Below are 21,496 nucleotides of genomic sequence, written 5' to 3' on the forward strand. Positions count from 1 at the left end.
TTCTTAATGTGCAGTGCCAAGAATTGGGCACAACAATCCAGTTGAGACCAAACCGGTGTTTTATAAACGTTCACCATTAATTCCTTGCCCGGCACGATCGAGGCCTTCCATGTTTGGTGGGCTCCGCAGGGACTGGGGTGCTTTATGGGCCCCCTTTAATCATGTTTTAATTTGAGTTTTGTAAGTTTCCTTTAAGATTTTGTATTTTTTGCGGTGTCCCTTTAAGGGGCTGCCTTTTAATCTGTCCCTAATTTGTTAATTTAGTTTAATTGGTTTAATCAAAAAAGTATAAATTCCTTGCTTTTGTTCTTCATGCTGTAATTGGAAAGGTCAGGATCCCCGTATTTTATTAACCACTTACTCAACCTGCCCTACCAGCTTCAAAGATTGGCTCACCTATATCCCTCTGCTCCTACACCACCTTCATTTTATTTTGCCTCTCCTCATTCTTTCTACCGAAATGCATCACTTCACACTTCTGTGCATTAAATATCACCTGCCACATGCCTTCTCATTCCATCAGCCTGCCTATGTTCTCTTGTAGTCTATCACTATTCTCCTCTCAGTTCATAACATTTCCCATTTTTTTTTTGTGTGTCACCCACCAATTTTGAAATTCTGCCCCACACACCTAAATCCTGGTTATTCATATATATCAAGAAAAGCTGGGGTTTTCATTCAGGCCTCTAGGGAACCCCACTTGCTCCAATCTGAAAAACAATTGCTGTTTCCTGCACTCAGGCAATTTTGGATCCATGACACCGTCCCTTTTATTTCATGGGCTTTGACTTTGCTGTCAAGCCTGTGGCACTTTATCAAATGCCTTTTGGAAGTCCATGTACACCTCATTACCCTCATCATCCTTCTCTGTAACCTCATCATCAAACTCAATCACTTTCGTTAAACACGGTTTGCCATTAACAAATCTGTACTTAATCCACATTTGTCCAAGTGACCATTAATTTTGTGGTGTATTATCATTCCTACACCATCTGTAATTGCTGGGCTTATCCTTACACTCTTTTTCAGCAACTGCAATTCTCCAGGCCTTTGGCACTACCCCTGTAAGGAGGATTGGAAAATTTTATCTTGTGCCTCCATAATTTCTACCCTTACTGCCCGCAGCATTCTTGATGCATTTCATCCAATCCTGGTGACTTATCAATTGTTAACCCATCCAGTGTCTCAACCATTTCCTTTAACTATGACGTCGTCAGTATCTTCTTCCTTGGTAAAGACAAATGCATTTAGTACATCGGTCGTGCCCTTTGCCTCCATACATAAATCACCTTTTTGGTCCCAAATTGGCTCCACTCCTCCTTTGACCACCCCTTTCATCATTTCTATACCTATAGAAGTATTTTGGATTCCCTTTTGTCTTAGCTGCCAGTCTTTCCTCATACTCTCTCTTTAATTCTCTTATTTCTTTTTTACATTTTCTATCTGAACTTTCTATATTCAGCTTGATTCTCACTTGTATTATCAAACTGACATCTGTCAAACGTGCACTTTTTCATTTTAACCTCACTCTCTACCTTTTTCATCATCCAGGGAGCTTTGGCTTTGTTTGTTCTACTATTCCACTTTGTGGGAATATACCTCAACTGTACTTCATTTCCTCTTTAAAACCAGCCCATTGTCCTGTTAGAGTTCTGCCTAACAATATTTGACTGCAATTTACCTGGGCCACATTTATTCTCACCCCAAAATTATTTTTACTCTGGATTGGTCCTTGTCCTTTTCCATAGCTAATCCAAACTGTATGATACTATGACCACTTTGCCTCAAATGTTACCCTACAGACACCTGATCCACTTGGCTCATCTCATTCCCCAGAACCAGATACAGCAGTACCTCCTTTCTCATTAGGTCAGAAACATACTGATCTAGAAAATTCTCTTGAACACAGTTCAGAAACTCTTCACTTTACATTATCACTAACCCAGTCTATATTAAGCTGATTAAAGTCCCCCATTATAACTGTTCTATAGTTTTTACACCCCTCTAGAATTTCCCTGCAAATTTGTTCCTCTATATCTTTCCCATGTGGCCTATAGTATACACCCAGTAGTGTAATGATACCTCTGTTGCTTCTGAACTGTAACTAAATAGATTTATCCCTCGAGGAAATCTTCTCTTTCCTGCACTGTAACATTCTCCCTAATCAATACCGCTACACCTCCCCCTTTCTTCCTTTCCCTGTCTTTCCTCAGCACCTTGCATCCAGGAATATTTAGTTCCCAGCCCTACCCTTTTTTTGAGCCAGTCTACATTATTGCCACAACATCATTGACAGAACTTAACTTGGGCAACAGCAGTCTCACCCGCTGGCTGGAGAGCTGGTGAGAGATCCACATCGCCTACTTTCAGGCAGGCCCACTGAATTAAGTACCAATCAGGCACTTAACTGGGCAGCAGCGGGTCTTCTGATCCCGGGGCGAAATTCCACCCCTACCCCCGAGAGCTGCTGGCCAATCAGAGGTGGGCAGCTCGGCATTGAAGGCAGGGCCACGGGCTAGGCAGCGGCCACTGCCGATAATGCACCAGAGAAAGCAGAGGATCTTCAAGGGATCCAGGCCATAGTTGAGTGATGGCGGGAAGGAAGTCTCAGGGTGGAGGTCGCGGGTGAAAGGGGTCGGCAACAAGGGCTCTGAGTGCCCCCTTCCCAATACCATGTCCCTCGATCAGTGATTCAGTGCCTGACAACGAGGGACACCTCTCTTCCTGGAAGTCAGCCACCAATAAGGTTTGCTTGTCGGGTTTCCCACATGACAGGTCCCTTTCCACCAATGGGTGAATCCTAGCAGCAGTGGGATGAGGCCCTTAAGTGGGCATTAATTGGTGGCAGGCCAGGAAAGCTGTGCCGGACTTAATTGGGGCAGAGATGGGAAGGCAGATGGATCCCCACTGGCCAACCTCCCGCCCCAATTAAATGTGCGCTTGCCTCCAAACTTGCCTCGGGGAGGGCATTAAATTCCACCCCATATTTCTTCATAGCTGTCTGTGGCTGCAGCTCAACAACCTTATTTACCACACCCCATGAATTCACATACATGCACTGCAAATCTAATTTAGACCTTATTGCATTCCCTCTTACCCTGACCTGTTATATGGCAAGTAGTAAATTGCCAGGCTGACCAAATTCCAAAGGGAAACTTGCCAAGCTATCACAACGATTTTGCAATTTGTATTTATTATGAGAAGTTATGTGCACTGAAGTCAGAAGTAAATAGTCCACTTCTGCCTTTGGAGATTTAAAAGATTAAATTAAAACATTTATTTGAAAAAAGCATAAACCCACAAGATTACAGTTACACAAGTTAATTTCATTTTACAACATTTCCCAAAAATTTCCACCTAACTAGACTCCCAAATAAACAACCTTTTCAAGTCAAGAGTCCAAACAGAGTCTTAAACTATAAAACACCCAGTAATCACAGAATCACAGTGCAAAAGAGGCCCTTCAGCCCATCGAGTCAGCACCGACATGTGAGAAACACCTGACCTACCTACCTAATCCCATTTACCAGCACTTGGCCCATAGCCTTGAATGTTATGACGTGCCAGGTGCTCATCCAGGTACTTTTTAAAGGATATGAGGCAACCCGCCTCCACCACCCTCCCAAGCAGTGCATTCCAGACCGTCACCACCCTCTGGGTAAAAAAGTTTTTCCTCACATCCCCCCTAAACCTCCTGCCCCTCACCTTGACCTTATGCCCCCTTGTGACTGACCCTTCAACTAAGGGGAACAGCTGCTCCTTATCCACTCTGCCCATGCCCCTCGTAATCTTGTACACCTCGATCAGGTCGCCCCTCAGTCTTCTCTGCTCCAACGAAAACAACCCAAGTCTATCCAACCTCTCTTCATAACTTAAATGTTTCATCCCAGACAACATCCTGGTGAATCTCCTCTGCACCCCCTCCAGTGCAATCACATCCTTCCTATAGTGTGGTGACCAGAACTGCACACAGTACTCCAGCTGTGGCCTCACCAAGGTTCTATACAACTCCGACATGACCTCTCTACTTTTGTAATCTATGCCTCGATTGATAAAGGCAGGTGTCCCATATGCCTTTATCACCACCACACTAACATGTCCCTCCGCCTTCAGAGATCTATGGACACATACGCCAAGGTCCCTTTGTTCCTCAGAACTTCCTAGTGTCATGCCGTAATGTTACCCCAAGTCACCCACTGTTGCTATAAGGGAGGTATATCACAGCTTCTCTTTCTCTCTCACTCAACAATGGAAATCCAAGGCTTTTAACAAAACCTTGCTCTCTGGAACAAGTAAACACTTCTCTGGAGTGGCTAGAGGCTGCTTTTTCACAGGTCTGTTTTACACAGTCCATCTTTCAAGATCTCACATTGCCACCCACATACAGGTTTCAACCTTTCCTTAAATACTCCCCTTTGATCTCTAAATCCCATTATTTCACCTTTGCTTTGGAAGTTACTTTTCCCAGAATATAAAAATCTTTTTTGTTGTCCTTATGGCCAGCACATTCGGCCAAAATAAACTTAATAACTTTGCCTTGTTTATCTGCAATTTTGCCTGTTATAAAACATCCGGTCATGTCCTTTTGAAATTCAAGCAACCTCTCAACTTATCTACAAATACAAATTCCATTTATACTGTACCTACCGGGACCTCATCTTAGCTCATGCTCCATTTCAAAACGCCTGTTTTTACACCTAACCACTTTGATGATTTAAACCTTGCAGTCAGATTGTCTTCAGTTTAATTAAATTAGTCACACAAACACAACCCCATAAGCCTGCTTCAGTATCGCCCAGTAATATTAGGAAAAAAATTATATTTCCTTTACCTAATACCTTACTATTTCCTACTCTCGTGCTATCTGTCTCTTCCAGTCCTTTGTGCATAAAGTTTTTCCTTAAGTTACATCCTGGTTCCCATCCTCCGCCAAGTTAGTTTAGATAAGTTCAAGAGTCAATTGGATGTCTTCTTGGTGGGTCGAAAAATTGATGAATATCCTGAGAAGGGAAGTAGTTAGGGTTAGTATGTAAACATTAAAGGTGTAGTACTATTTGTATCGAATATAATATCCTTAAATATGCTTGAGGTAGAAGTTCATCTTGGGCAGTAGTACAAAGTGATCAGTAAAACATTGCCTCATCCATTATTCTCACATCCCAATTTTCAGTTCCATTGACTCCAATGGAGTATAACATGCAAAACTACCTGCTTTGTGCTGCCACCCAAGAGAATTGCTACACCATTATTTTCTAGGCAATTTTCTTTCAAGGAAAAGGGAATCAATACTTAAAGTAGGCTTCCTTCTGTAACTAGATCAATTACCTCAACTTTTGTCCTTCAGGAGTACCTATCGTGTCCACTATGCTCCTTTAGAGCAAGTATTATCGAAAGGATGCACTGTTACTGAAGAATTGAGGTTATTTGTAAGAGGTTTCTAAGGTGCCAACTCTGGCTCTCCAGTCAGTCTAAATTGTGTTTTAAGAGAACATACCAATGTTAAGAGTGGAAGGTTCAGGATGATAGACTGTTGTTCATTCCATCAGTCTGTCCGAGCAGCTCTTCTCAAAAATAATCCCTCCCACAACCCACATGTCGATTTGAACTGAAATGTTATTTTTAGTCATCAGTATTGTTTCACTGTTTAAGGAATTGTGACAAGATGTCCACTGGAACTGAAGCTCAAGCAAGTCAAAAAGGAGAATGTTTGGAAAGGGAAAATAAGCTACAAGGACTACTCAAACAAACTTAAAAATGCAGCCGCGGTGGAACAAGAAATTCGTAAAGGTTTGTCCCAACAGTTTTTTGTTATCCAGCACAGACATGCACTGTAGATTAATGCTAGATCTCTATGCTGAATATTTTGAGACTGAGAACACTTTCATCTTTGCAAAAAATGGTTGCGGAGGAACAATCGGGAAGTCCCACCTGTGAACTCAGCCTCCGCCATTTTCAAAGGGTGTGGGTTCCATGGAGGCAAGTATACATCTTAAAGTGCAGCTGCCTCAGTCAGGTCTGATTTTTGCTAGTGTAATGTTCTAATAAACTCAACGTGCACACTTCAGGACAGGTAGGAGAAGGACTATACTCCTCGGAGAGATAGGATACCCTTTGGACAGCTAAGGTGCCCTTTAGGATATGGTCATGGGACAACTTTGGGAGAGGTCAGGTTCCCTTTGGGAAAAGTAAGGTGCCCTTTGGGATTCTTAAAATGAGACATGAATGTGTGTAAAAAGGCCTAGGCTCATTGGAACTGTCAAGTCATTGGGATTGTCAAGGGAGCTGTCAAAAGAAGCTATTAAGCTGTCAAGGAATTTAAATCTTCTGCTCTTTAAATATTTGAAACAAAAAACTGTCTGCAGTGTTGAAAAAAATCAGTACATGTTATTTCACACTGTCTGTTGATCTAAGTCTGAGGGCTACCTTTACAGGATTAGTGCTGCATGACTGAGTTCACAACTATTATAATTATAGTGTGGTGCCTGTTAGTTCACAGTTTGATTGACAGCTCCAAGTACTTGTAAAGTCTTCGAGGTGGAACTATGAAAATAAATGCTTGTTTTTATAAGGGATTAAAAGAAGTTAAATGTAGTTAATGGATTTTATCAATGAAAGTGTTTCTTTTTGAAATTGTAAATTCGTCAATAGACATTTAAGAACTTTAATCTCAGTATGGGTTCTGAAGTCTGTCCAAGGTGAGTGGGCATGAGGGGTGTAAGGGCAAAGGATGGTGGGTGGGAGGCATGGGTTCACAGAGTTGACACTAGGCTGGCATAGGGGCTATAAAGGGCTTTGGGGATGAGTGGAGGATGTATAGGTTTGCATGGAGGGTGTGAGGGGCCATGAGAGGTTGGTAGAGGGGCAAAGGTTGGCATGGAGGGTATGAGGGGCCATGGGGGTGGATGGGGGCATGAGGTTGCATGGGTTGCTATGGATGGGGCATTGGGAGTGTGAGAGGTGGGGATGAGGGCTGGAGGATTTTTTTTTATTTTAATACTTTTTCGGAAATTGTCTGTGCTCCTAACCAAGAGCAAATATTCAGGCCTCAATATAACATGACATAGTGAGGATTAGTCAAAGGAAGCACATTTACAATTTCCTGTCCTAATTATTAGTCCCAGGTGCCAACCTAATGATTATGCTGCAAGGTGGCATTTTATCAAAGTGTATCCACTGGTTAACTAAGCCATTAAAAAGCCAGCATCTACTTATATGAGAAGGAAGTTTCTTATCTAGTTTCATTAATTCAAGAGAATAAATATTACATCATGGGCAGAATATTGCCGTCAGCACCAACGCGTAAAATGACGTGAGATGACGTTGGGCATCCCGATGTCATCGTGCAGCATTTTGATATTTCATTCGGCGGGCGCGCGCCAGAAGTGACTGTGCGCCCGCCAAACTGTCAACAGCCTATTAAGGCCATTAAAAAAGTAATTTATCTTATTAACAATGCTGGCCGTCCAACCTTAATTGGCCCACCCATGCCCGCTCCCGAACAGCCCACCTGCCATAGCTAAAATTCACCCTCATATCTTAATCTATTTGCTCCTTTGAGACTTGAGCATTTTCATCAAGTGCATCGTATGTTGGTTAATTCCCCAATCGTGGCTCCTCTCACCCACTCTAACCTGTCTTCTTCTGAACTTGCCACATTCCGTTCTCTCAGGCCTAACCCTGACTTTGTTATCAAACCCGCTGACAAGGGTGGTGCTGTTGTTGTCTGGCGTACTGACCTCTACCTCACAGAGGCTGAGCGCCAACTCACAGACACTTCCTCCTACCTTCCCCTGGACGATGACCCCACCACCAAACATCAAGCCATTGTTTCCAGGACTGTCACTGACCTCATCTCCTCTGGAGATCTTCCCTCCGCAGCTTCCAACCTCAGTCTCCCAACCCCGGACGGCCCGCTCCTACCTCCTCCCCAAAATCCACAAACAGGATTGTCCCAGTAGACAAATCATGTCAGACTGTTCCTGCCCCACAGAACTCATTTCTTCCTATCTTGACACCGTTCTCTCTCCCCTTATCCAGTCTCTTCCCATCTATATCCGCAATTCCTTTGATGCCCGACATCAAATCAACAATTTCCAGTTCCCTGGCCCCAACCACCTCCACTTCACCATGGACGTCCAATCCCTCTACGCTTCCATTCCCCACCAGGATGGTCTGAGGGCTTTCCGCTTCTTCCTCGAACAGAGGCCTGAACAATCCCCATCCACCACTACTCTCCTCCGTCTGGCTGAACTTGTTCTCTCACTGAACAATTTCTTCTTAAACTTGTCTCACTTCCTCCAAATAAAAGGTGTGGCTATGGGTACCCACATGGGCCCCAGTTATGCCTGTCTCTTTATGGGGTATGTGGAACATTTCGTGTTCCAGTCCTACACAGGCCCCCTCCCACAACTCTTTCTCCGGTACATCGATGTCTGTTTCGGAGCCGCTTCATGCTCTCGTCTGGACCTGGAAAAATGTATTAATTTTGCTTCCGATTACCACCCCTCCATCACTTTCACATGGTCCACCTCTGACACTTCCCTTCCCTTCCCTGACCTCTCTGTCTCAATTTCTGGTGATAGACTGTCCACCAATATTCATTACAAGCCCACCAACTCCCACAGCTGCCTCGACTACAGCTCCTCACACCCTGCTTCCTGTAAGGACTCCATCCCATTCTCTCAGTTCCTTCGCCTCCGTCGCATCTGTTCCGATGATGCCACTTTCCAAAACAGTGCTTCTGATATGTCTTCCTTCTTCCTTAACCAAGGTTTCCCACCCATGGTGGTTGACAGGTCCCTCAACTGTGTCCAACCATCTCCCGCGTCTCTGCCCTCACACCTTCCTCTCCCTCCCAGAACCATGATAGGATTCCCCTTGTCCTCACTTATCACCCCACCAGCCTCTGCATTCAAAGGATCATCCTCCGCTATTTCCGCCAACTCCAGCATGATGCCACCACCAAACACATCTTCCCTTCACCTGTTGGCATTCTGTGGGGACCGTTCCCTCCAGGACACCCTGGTCCACTCCCCCATCACCCCCAACACCTCAACTCCCTCCCATGGCACCTTCCCATGCAATTGCAGAAGGTGCAACACCTGCCTCTTTACTTCACCTCTCCTCACCGTCCAAGGGCCCAAACACTCCTTTCAAGTGAAGCAGCATTTCACTTGCACTTCCCTTAATTTGGTCTACTGCATTGACTGCTCCCAATGCGGTTTCCTCTACATTGGTGAGACCAAACGCAGACTGGGTGATCGCTTTGCGGAACACCTTTGGTCTGTCTGCAAGCATTACCCAGACCTCCCTGTCGCTTGCCATTTCAACACTCCACCCTGCTCTCATGCCCACATGTCCATCTTTGGCCTGCTGCATTGTTCCAGTGAAGCTCAACACAAACTGGAGGAACAGCACCTCATCTACCGACCAGGCACTTTACAGCCTTTGTCTAATTGTAGCCAGTTGACCCTGGTGCAACACTAACTGCAGTTTAAGAAAAGATGCAGAGACAAAATAAAGTGAACAGATGAATTGTATTTTAAATGCCGTGATGGAAAGGTGGCAAATATTCTGAATGAGTGAGATCGAATAGACTCGAGGACTTTCCTAATCCAAATGTATTTTAGGACCCACACACATATAAACCATAACAATCAGGGAAAGATCCTCTGGTCCATCCAGTCGGTCACAATGCTTTGTACATCACAATATATCTAAACAACGTATATATACTCTCAGCCCTCCCGAAGGTCACGCGATCTCCTGGAAGAAGCAAAAGCTCCAGTCAATTTAGGGCAACCAACATGGAACCTTTCTCTCTGGCCACCTTAGATGAATGAAACTAGTCAATGAGATTAGTCTGATAATGCTGTGCACTGCCAACTTGAAAGAATTCAGCAAATAGGCATCCATTGCACGAACTGTCAGCCTCTTCCACAGGACCATTCCATTCAGGGGGAGGAACCACCTCTTAATATCCAATCTAGTTCTAGCTTGAAAGGGTGACAACCCCCCACAGCCCACCCCCCCACCCCCTCCACCGCCACATCATCCCACCCCACAGCCACCTATTCCCCTGATCCTCACTATCCTGTTTAGTTGAAACAAGCGACCTACACAAACACAGTCTATACTCCTAATTGTAAACTTCAATCAAATTACCTCTCAGTCTATTCTTCACTAAAGGTAGAGTCCCAGGTCTCTGAGATTACCTTGACAAGTCAGATACTTCAAACTTGGAATTAGGCTCCTGAAACCCCGCCCCCCTGCTCCCTTCGAAAATCTTCAACATCACCGCCTACCCCATGTCAAAACTGGACATGGTATTCTATCTGAGGCCTAATCAAGGCCTTACAACATCAAGTTCACTTATGACTGAGATGCTAATAGATCCATAACAAACATTTGGGCTTTGGATGAATGTAATATCTCAGCTACCATTGATACATTGATATGTAGTGCTGCAGGTATCTATTCCATATTTTTGATAGACGCATCAAATGCTTTGTGATATCAGTAGACGCGACTAGTTGGATGATTGGCACAGAATAAGTTCAGGGCATCAGCTAGGTGTACATAGCTGAGCAAGATGTTCTAATAAACGTCATAAACAATATATCTGAGCCTGATTTCCCTTTAAGCCACACTAACTACTCATTACACAAGATAGTGTACCTGAGCACGATGCCTAATCCAGTTACTTCTCAATATGTGATATCTTACTAGCCCAGGACGTAATCGCAGGAGCAGGAGTCGGAATCAGCCATGAATTAATCAGTCTTGAGATCGAATCCACCAATGTCCCTGACCTAACTCTTATAGATTTGCCAGGAATTGCCAGGGTCGCAGTTGGCAACCAACCAATAAATATCGGAGACCAGGTACAAAGAACTCAGTTAATAGGCTGTCTTTTCTATTTGCAAAACATAAGGACAATTATCTCATTGCTCTTTGTGAGGCTTTGCTGTGTGCAGATTGGCAACTGTGACCCCCCACATTACAAGTGTGACCTCACTTCAGTTGATTGTAACGCACTTTGGGACATCCTGAAGTACTGTTTAAATACAAGTCTTTCTTTCCTCTTTCTACTTTATATATATTAATGTCTCACGTTTACTAAGACTCAATAATTAATACTGAACTCATTTTCTGGACCAATGCAATTTTAAGAATATTTCACAGAATTGTAACAGTACAGAAGGAAGCCATTCGGCCCATTGTGTCTGCACCAGCTATCTGAATTGATAATTCAGTGATATTTCCCCGCCTCACTCCGCAACCATGTACATTCTTACTTTTCAGGTCACGGTTTAACTCCCTTTTGAATTCCTCATTTGAACCTACCTCCACCACACTATCTACAATGCATTCCAGACCTTAACCACTCACTGTGTGAAAAGGTTTTTTTCTCATGTCCCTTCCCTTGCTAATTACCTTGAGTCTGTGCCCTCTCGTTCTCAATCCTTTCATGAGTGGAAACAGTTTCTCCCTATCTACTCTGTCTATACCCCTCATGACTTTGAATATCTCTACCTAATCTTCTCTCAGCTTTCTCTTGTCCAAGGACAACAGTCCCAACTTCTCCAATCTATCTACGTAACTGAGGTTCCTCATCCCTGGAACCATTCTCGTGAATCTTATTGTACTCTGTCTAATGTCTTCACATCTTTTCTGAAGCGTGGTGCCCAGAACTGGACAGGGTACTCCAGCTGAGGCCGAACCAGTGTTTCATGCAAGTTTAAAATAACCTCCTTGCATTTGAACTCTACGCCCCTATTAACAAAGCCTAAGATACTGTATGCGTTATTAATCATTCTCTCAAACTGTCCTGCCACCTTCAATAACTTATGCACATATACACCCAGGACCCTCTGCTCCTGCACCCCCTTTACAGTTGTACCCTTTATTTTATATTGTCTTTCCATGTTGTACCAAAATCAATCACTTCACATTTCTCCCCATTGAACTTCAGCTGCCATTCGTCCACCAACTCCACCAACTTGTCTATGACCTTTTGAAGTTCTACACTATTCTCACAGTTCACAATACTTCCAAGTTTTGAGTCATCCGCAAATTTTGAAATTACACCAACACTTACCTGCCTCTTCAAATACTTTCAACCGCTTCAAAATGCAAACAATAAATCTTACTGCCTGCAAAACGAAAATAACACTTGCTTTGTTGTTCAATGTGCTTGTACACGGAGTTGATTGTCATAAGCTTCACCAACCTTTCTTTGATTCTGCAGCCATGTGATCTGTGTTTCATTTCAGATTAAGAAACTCATTAAGTCATTTATTCAGAGACAAGAAACAATTAACCTTGTGGTTGTGCCATGCAACGTTGACATAGCAACCACAGAAGCTCTGAAAATGGCCCAGGAAGTGGACCCTTCCGGAGAAAGAACTCTGGGTAATTGCATATCAACTAAGGAAAGAGAACTAAGAAGCCCTTAATTGGCCACTAGTACAGAGAAAAATCTTACTGTTATAGTGTTAGTAAAGAGAAGACCCCAAAAAGTTGTGAAAAGAGTGTTCATTGTCAAGCCAACATGTCCCGTGCAGTGTCTGAGCACCTCTAGCCCTTTTCCCCCTCTGGTATTTATCTCGCTCTTTTCTGAAGAAGTTAGACAATAAAGATTATGGTGGTAAATTATAGATTCTACCAATGCGAGTGAGCAAAAATGGGCCAAATGGTTTCTTCAACCCCAACCTTGTGGCACAGCCTCACTAACAACTATTAATTTGTGTTTGCTCTGGAAGACTATTAGATATTAATGTCTGGTAATATGTGGTTGGTAGGAAGAGTTTTAATGAAAGGCAACACATTCCAAAAAGGTTCATCAAGGCAGCATGTTGCCGTATTAATTGAGTGTACCAAGGGAGAAGAACTTGTCTTGAACCTGTGACTCTCCACATGGTTTATGAATGACCCCTCAAAGTGCAAAGGCTGACTGAAGGTGGGGAGCATGAGACTGATTGTTATAGGTCGAAACACCATAGCCCTAACAGTTGGTGGCCCTGCTGATAAACCCCCGCCCCCTGCCCCCAGTGACTTCGGCAGGAGATATGCTCCGGCATGTCTTAATCAACATTATTCATTTTATTTAGATCTACTTTTTAGTTTGATGCAAGTTTTTTTTTCCCTTTTGTACACACCAACCTACGCTAAGCACTAAAAAATGGGACTAGAAGTTAAATATTTACTGTCTCAGGCCCTGAAGCTAACGCAAACCATTGTAAGTGTTGGAGGCTAAAAGCAGCACCACTTCCCTCTCTGCATCGAAATCCCCCTCCATCAAATTCCCACTCCCACCGAATTCAATTCGATTTTGTATTTGTTTGGTAAGAAATGGCACAGCCAAGTAAATTTATTTTGCCTTTATTTTAAATCTGAAGGCATTTTAACAAAACCTGACCTGGTTGATAAAGGGACAGAGGCAAGTGTGGTTGACATTGTACATAACATAGTAGTGGAACTGAGGAAAGGTTACATGATTGTCAAGTGCCGTGGGCAAAAGGACATCAATGACCATTTGACACTGGATGATGCAATCGCAAATGAGAAGGCATTTTTTGAAGACCACGAATACTTCAGGTAATGTGTGAAAAATTTCTTCCAATTAATTTCCTCTCGATTTCCTTTCTAGCTCGACAACCTTTCTCCCTCCATTTACCGACGGCCCTTTTCACAACTTCATTGCTTTGATTTTATCATTTTTGTGAAATTTTCATGTGTGAAATTTAAAAATATTTCGGTCTCATCAGCATCAGAATGCAAGTTTGCTTCCACTTCATACATTAATCTGAAAGCATTGAAATATTCAAGGGTTTTGAGGTCAAAAGCGTGGAATAGTCTAAGTGTGGAGGAAAATTAACATGTTCGCATTTAGTCATATTAATTCAATGCCAACTTTTGTGGTAACTTCTGAAGATTGATCTAAAGTAACTTAAAGAACATTAAAATAAAAGCGAAATATTGCGGATGCTGGAGACCTAAAATAAAAACGGAAAGTGCTGGAAAAACTCAGCAGGTCGGGCAGCATCTGTGGAGAGAGAAACAGAGCTAACGTTTCAAGCCCAATGTGACTAGAGTCACAGATGCTGCAAGACCTGATGAGTTTTTCCAGCACGTTCTGTTCTTCTTAAAGAACATTAATATTTATCCAGTAATCTGTACAGGTTTAGACATGATTTGTTATTGGTGGAGTGTGACGATTACATACTTTGAAACAAGTGTTAAGAGCAGAAGAAAAGTGAATTGGTGAATTGACAACAATGCACATGAAATATACATGGGCCAGGGTTTTCTGGCCCTATCGCGGATGGGACCTGCGAGGCGGTACCCCAACCAGGAGTCCATTGACTTGCGGCGGGACCCGAAGACCCCATTGGCGGGTGGGTCCGGAAAATCCCGCCCGTGGTCATTGAAGTGCATTATGCATTAAATTTGGAAGCTTTCCATCTCTATAACGTTTTTTCCTATGCTTACCATTCATTGTCATCTTCATTTCAAAGTATTTGTCAGATTATTAGGCAGACTAATGATAGGAAACTATTCTTTTGGGTTTCTGACAGGCTGTGGTCATTTTTTTTAAAGCAAAATTGAAGCTGATGTGACCACAGTCTTGTTTATTAAGCCTTACGTTCCTCTTTCTAGTTCCATACTGTAAGCTCACTCCGTGGTAGCTGACTTCACTCCATGCTCAAGGAGATTTTCCAAGATAGCAGCCGTGCAGCACTCCGGAGGTGAGACTGGCAGCTGAAGAAGAGTTGACCTCAATTCAAACCAGATACCCTCGTCATTTTTGCTTAAAAGTGACATTGGCAGAGGCCTGGTCAAAAGTTGCTGTTGTTAACAGGTCTCAAGCCTGTGGTGAAGCCGGAAACCGAGACACAGAGCTTTCCTTTAATGAGAGTGCTTGCTGACTTGTTCAGTCTCACAGCTCTCCTCCCACACAACGCAGTGTCTCAGCTATCCCCTACCTAAAAACTCTTTTTAAGCAAAACAAAAATCAATAAATTAAACTAAAAATCAATAGATCAGATGGGGGGGCGGGGTGGCGGTGAGTGTCCCTGGTGGGGCACTGTAGCTAAAACAAAAACGTGAAAGGAAGCTTACAAAATTAAATCAAAATAAAATTTCTGGGGGTGACGATGCACCCCACCCCCCCCCCGTGGTGCCCACCGATCGTAGAAGGCCTCCAGCGTACTGGCGAACGCCGCATACTCACCCTCCAGGGCCACCCGGCCACGAATGTAGCCGTGGCAATCCCCTATTTATACGTGCTGAAAGACAATTAATTCCAATCACCTGTTTCTCTTAACATTAAACAATGTCATTGACAAGACATTAACAATAGGGGGCTGAGGGTTATAGACTCTTAACTTAGGAGGAACCTAAGAGTATAATTTACGAATGCACATTCCAGAGAGGAGCCATTCCCCTTTATCGAAGTGTGTGTCCATGGAAATGAAGGGTACCCCATCGATGCTTTTTCATCCATCTATCTTAATAAGTAGAAAAATGTAGGGACAGTGCCACAGTTTCCAGATACATGTTGCTAATGGCGGTCATTCAGAAAGGCAACACTTTATATCTCACTGAAGTGTTAGAAGGTTTACTCATTGCTGGATTCCACTGTTCTCAAGTATTAATCATACCTTCTAAGTGACATGTTGGCTTATCAGTGCCTAGCTCCATGGAATGATAATGTTACACCTGCCATCCCCCGCACTGGGGAGGTCCTAATATGTGGGCAAAAACCAAATAGAAGTTACGGTCAGGACTTTGAGCCCCTTTGAGGGCCCGGAGCAGAGATGGGCAGAAGCTAAAAATAGTCCTGCTGGCTCGTTCCCTGGTTCTATCCTGCTTCTGGGCCAATTTTCCAGAGGTAGGAAGGAAGGGATGGTGGGGTGCAGCAAGGCCTATTAAAGAAGGCCAACTGGGACATTCCAGTAGGCCTCTACTTTTCCAGAGTTTAGGTGCCTGGAGGTGATCTCCCAGCATCAGACCGGGAGGCCAGCAACTCCAGGCACGCCTTGAGGCTCCTCCATGCTTCCCTGGGTGCTGCAGCTGGCACAGGCTGCCCTGAAGAGGGGCGCTCCAGGCTTCTCATCCCTCTCCCCCAACGCCTCCACACAGTGGTGGTCTGGTTGCAAGATCCACTTTTTAATTGGAGATTTTAAAAAGTCAAAGACTTTTGCCCTCTCATTTACTTACTCTCTATTACGGGCCTGCTGGTCCTTTCAAGCTAGAAGGCCTCTGATTGGCCTTCAGCTTTGAAAGCCCTTAGATGGATGGCAAACCCATCTCCAAGCCAATTAGGGTGCATACCTGCGAAATCCCAAATAGTGACTAGTTGAGAGTCGACAGCGCGCCCGCCAACAATTAAGAGGGCTAATAAGCCATTAATCAATTAATTCAAGTGAATTTTTCCCTGCCCGTCCAACCTTACAGTTGGCGGGTGAGCGAATAGGCCAGGCGGCCATTGCATTTTTGATGAAACCTCATCCACAGGTGGGACAAGGTTTCCGATGGGTAAGTAAAAAAAATAATTAAAACTTTTTAAACTCACTTTTCACACGTCCATGTTCATGTGGCAGACGCACATGTGGCGACCCTATTTTTAATATCCTTATTTCTCATGGTAAAAATCTTCAGCTCCCTGAGGCAGCTCTGTGCCTTCAGGGGACTTTCACTGAACGCACCCCTGCGCATGCGCACAATTCAGCGCCTGCGCTCCTCCCACCCCCCCCACCCCGGCAGTGCTGAGGTTATCAGCGAGCGTTGCACTCTGACTGGCCGTTACTTGGCCAGCCGGCGTGAAATCGCGGTCAGGGCCCAATCGCAGGCGGTGGACCGTAGTGCGGCCGCTCCCGGCCCGATGAGGGGAAAATCCTCTCCCTAGTCTTATCTTTAATTACAAGGACGACTTGCATTTAGATAACGTCTCTAACCGAGGCAATAGCAGACAAACCTGACCTTCCCTTTGGCTACACCGAACCCTCCCCCGCTTTCTCAACAGCGTAAAACCCATCACATTTCTACCCCTCTTCAGGTCTGAAGAATAGTCACATTAGACTCGAAACATTAACTTTGTTTCTCTTTCCACAGATGCTGCCAGACCCACTGAGCTTTTCCAGAACTTCCTCCTCTCGTTTCCGACATCAAACAAAATTTGGTGTTGAGACGCATTACGGAGATGTTGGGCTGAGTTTTCCCAGCCCCGTGGAGGCAGGCAGCTTTGGAGGCAGGAGGGATGGAGGGGATGAGCATGGAAATTTTGGTGAACTCACATTGGGTCTCCGTTACGCATTCCCACATCCATGCACTTTTCCCGGAAGTAGGCGCCCATCCTTCCCGGAAGCTGGGGGTAACCAATTAAGGAACTTAATAGGGCAATCAATCCCTATCCTGCCATTGGATCGAAACTTTCCTGGCGATGCAACAATGCAGTGGGAGGTCAGAGGGGCGAAACATTTAAGGCCTTATACTAATTTGTCGGCAGTAAGGCATAATGCTCAGGTCTCCCCAAAGCAGAAGGCGTGCCATTGCAGCTCCTGCACCAAGACTGATATTGCGCCTGCCGCAATGTCAGCTGCCCCCCTCCCCTGTGACGATGCTGCCACTCCTCAGCGGCCAGCGCTGGAATCCAGCCCCCACCCAAAATTGGACGGGGGCTCCAGGAGAATTCACAACCACTTCCGGGTTCCCGACTCAGAATCGAGGACAACGTCGGGATTGTGACCCATCTGGAAAAATTCAGCCCATTGGGGCAGATGACCAAAAAGCTTGGCCAGCAGGCCTTAAGGAATGTCTTAAAGGAGGAAAAGAGAGGTAGAGGGGTGAGAGGTCTAGGGAGGGAATTCTAGAGCTTAGGGCCTTGGCAGCTGAAGGAACGGCAACCAATGGTTGAGCGATTAAAATCGGAGATGCGCAAGAGGCCAAAATGATAGGAATGCAAAGATTTCAGAAGTTGTGGTGTTGGAGGAGATCACAAAGATAGGAAGGCACAGAGCCATGGAGGGATTTGAAAACAAGGATACCTGTAACAAGATTTTTTAAAATCTGTATCATCGATTAAGTATTTTGCTTTTTGCTCACAATAAATCATTCCTAACACTGATATTTTCTTTTTAATTTACTTATTTAGACAGCTTCTGGATGAGGGGAAGGCCAGCATTCCATGTTTAGCTGGTAGACTAACAACGGAACTTGTTAATCACATCAATGTAAGTTTCAGTGTGTAAAACAATCTATGTTACCTTTGATATCCGAATTGCCATGATTCCTCGTTAATACCTAGGGTTCGGGGAAGGTTTTTACAAGTTATCATTCCCGGTGAGAGTTGCATTTGGTTCATGCACGTTTCAGGAACTCCATGGGATTTTCCACATATTGAAATCATACTGGGAGTTCTGACCTCCGTGTCCGAGATCCCAGAATGCACCACATGGGAGAAAGCTTGCAGCTCAAGAGCATTAATTTTCAAAATCTAATTCCTGACCTATTATCATTAGTTAACTATGAGGGACACACTAAGAATGTTTAAGGGGCTTTATTCACCCAAGTACGAAGTGAGGTATAAGCTACTAATGGAAGGCCATCAAATGAAACAGAAAAATGGGAGCAAATGATCAGCTGAGACTCAGTGGTGGAACTCTTGCCTCTGAATTAATAAGTTGTGGGTCCAAGGCCCACTTCAGAGACTTGAGCACAAAATCTAAACTGATACTCCAATGCAGTACTGAGGGAGTGCGCCGTTGAAGGTGCCATCTTCTGGATGACACCATAAATTCAGGTTCAGCCTGCCCTGTTAGATAAGCATAAAAGATTCCATGGCAGTATTTCGAAGGTGAGCTGAGGTCTTCTGGCCACGTTTATCCTTCAGTCCCAACAGATTATCATGTTGCTCGTGTTGGGACCTTACTATGCACAGTGATCCTGCTGCATTTCCGACAGTATAACAGTGGCTACATTTCAAAAGTGTTTCACTGGCTTTATAAATATTTTGAGGCGTCCTGAGGTCATGATAGGCAAGTCTTTCTTAATTCTTCAGGGACAAAGGATTGAGGGGTATGCTAGGAAAGAGTGTCAATGAGGGTAAGGTCTCATCAAAATGATCAGGTTTGCACGCTTAACCAACTAGCCTTGTTGTTAAAAATGATCTTCTCGTGATTTGTCTTTGCAAGAAATCATTGCCACAGTTGCGAAAGGATGTTGAAATGAAGCTGAACGATACAATGCAAAAGCTGAAAAACTACAGCAGTGGGGTTCCCATTTCCAATGAAGAGAAGGTGATGTTTATGATTGAGGTAAGGCCATTTCAACTACTGGATTTATATTCTGTTTTCTGTAACATTAATCCTCAGTGGGTGAAGCTAAACTCAATGGAAAAGAGAATCATGCAGTGTGTAAAATGGGCTCCTGAGATTGGTGTAACCATCGAAAGCCAATTTTACTCCCAAGAAGTGTTCGCTCGCAAATCTCCAATTCATCTCAATTCCGGGCTTGATCTAAAACAGACCATTGAATTGATCAAAAACGAATGGATTCCTAAGACTGAAATCAGGGTTTGACTTGCCAGCCTGCAATTCCTCCCCACCCTCCTCCCCACTCCCACTTCAACCACAAAAATCAGTTCAATGGACACGGAAATCACAGCTTAGAGAGTGCACAGAAGAAACTCCGGCCTGAGAATCAATTGCAGGAAACGAATTACAGATTGTTCCCTTCTCTGCCTTAACTTGCATGACTTTCCAATTTGTGCTATTTTTTTTAGAATGATTGGGTGAGCACCATTAGTTATCAATGCTGGTGTTAAATCCAGGTGAAAGTATCAGCTCCTTATGCAGTGAGTGGCCAATGCACTGAAATTACATGCAGACAGGTGAAATTGACAGACAGGAAAAAACCAACTGATCCCTCAACTCTGCCCCATGTTCATGATAGCTGAGCATCAATACAGATACTTTCTACTCCACACCCCTTTCTCCAGCAAATGCCACCACCACTTCCTCCCACCCCTGTACCTCATGGGAGATGCAAAAACAACAGAGAAACACCCAGGCCGTTTAAGGTAAAAAAAAAATACTCAGGACCATTTAAGGTAAAAAAATACTCAGGAAAAGTCCTCTCTGACTCCCCTAGGTGATCAAAGTGAGTCCACTAGATCACATGAAGCTGGTTATCAGTAAATATTCGATACTCTAATAACTTTATACGTGGATCTTTCATGTGGACACCCTTCATTTGGCTATAAGCGCTTAGGAACATAGGGATGGGAGCAGGAGTAGGCCATAAGACCCCTTCCGTCTACTCTGCCACACAACATGATCATAGCTGCCCTTTGACCTCAACTCCAATTTCACATATGATCTACATATCTCTTGATTCCCTTTGAATCCAAAATCTATTGACCTCAGATCCTACTGTCAACTTTGATGAGTGAAGAGGCACTCGGTAGAGCACATACCTCCACCACACTGTGTTAACTCAATGTTAGTACAATTACACGGCTCTTCCTTGAGGCTTTTCCAAGTGCTCTGTAGCCACAAAGCTGAAAAAGAGATATTTTTATTAAGAGTTTTTGCCTTGCTGAGGAGGGTTCAGGCCAATCCACATCCAACAACCTGCTTTGAAAATCCTGCTCACATTTGACAGCTGTGACAAATTCCACCACAGCCGCTGAGACAATCCACAACATTCTAAAACGCAATCTAAATTAAACCCACAAAATTCTAAACAAAAACGTCAGTTCGCCCTATCTCCCAACATTAACAGGTCCATTAAAAAATTCTAGGATCTGGATCCACATTTTTGCCGAGAACTCGTCAGTTCTTCCTTGGGCCGTATCCTATCTGTGTACCATGTTTCTTTGAAGTCCCTTCATGAGCTTTTGAGATATACTGTTAACATACAAACCAATGGGTGAAAACATTACCTCCACTCACTTTCAGTGGCGGAGGTAAATATACTCAATAACTGAGCATTCACACTCTCTGGGCTAGAGAATTCCAAAGATTCACAACCTCCTAATGAAGAACTTGCCCTTTATCTTAGTCCTAAATGGCCAACCCATTATCCTGACTGTGTTCCCTGGGACAGGATTTTAGGCTGATCAGGCGGGTGTGCACCGACCCGATCGGACACGAAATCGCGCAAGATGACATCGGGCGAGCATTCCGATGTCATCCCGCGCTAGCACGATTTTCTGGTCGGCAGGCACAGGTAAAAGTCGGAAGAGCGCCCGCCGACAATTAAGAACCAAATTAAGGTTATTAAACGTGCAAGTGTCTCCGATTTCTCATGGTACGTCCAACCTTACGGAGGGCGGACGGGCAAATCGGCCAGGCCGACTTTGCGTTTTTCATCAAACCTCATCCAAGGGGATGATGAGGTTTCCGTTATTAAAAAGAAAAAGAAAAAACCTACAGATAGCAATTTTATCATGTATATGCTCAGGTGACTAATTGTGATGCTTGGACATTTT

General features: G+C 44.1%; 1 protein-coding gene across 4 annotated transcripts in view; it reads left to right on the forward strand.

Moving 5' to 3' along the window:
• Positions 1–21,496, forward strand: part of LOC144691814 (interferon-induced GTP-binding protein Mx3-like) — a 75,146-nt gene that overhangs the window by 29,847 nt on the left and 23,803 nt on the right. For all 4 annotated transcript variants that reach the window (XM_078560322.1, XM_078560323.1, XM_078560325.1 and 1 more), the window contains 6 exons: positions 5,650–5,787; positions 10,729–10,883; positions 12,276–12,414; positions 13,401–13,599; positions 18,158–18,236; positions 19,197–19,319. In XM_078560322.1, the coding sequence (XP_078416448.1) occupies positions 5,650–5,787; positions 10,729–10,883; positions 12,276–12,414; positions 13,401–13,599; positions 18,158–18,236; positions 19,197–19,319 (833 nt within the window). The remainder of the gene's footprint in view (positions 1–5,649; positions 5,788–10,728; positions 10,884–12,275; positions 12,415–13,400; positions 13,600–18,157; positions 18,237–19,196; positions 19,320–21,496) is intronic.

This window comes from Cetorhinus maximus, chromosome 16, assembly GCF_964194155.1.
Source record: "Cetorhinus maximus chromosome 16, sCetMax3.hap1.1, whole genome shotgun sequence".
In the NCBI taxonomy this organism is placed as follows: domain Eukaryota; kingdom Metazoa; phylum Chordata; class Chondrichthyes; order Lamniformes; family Cetorhinidae; genus Cetorhinus; species Cetorhinus maximus.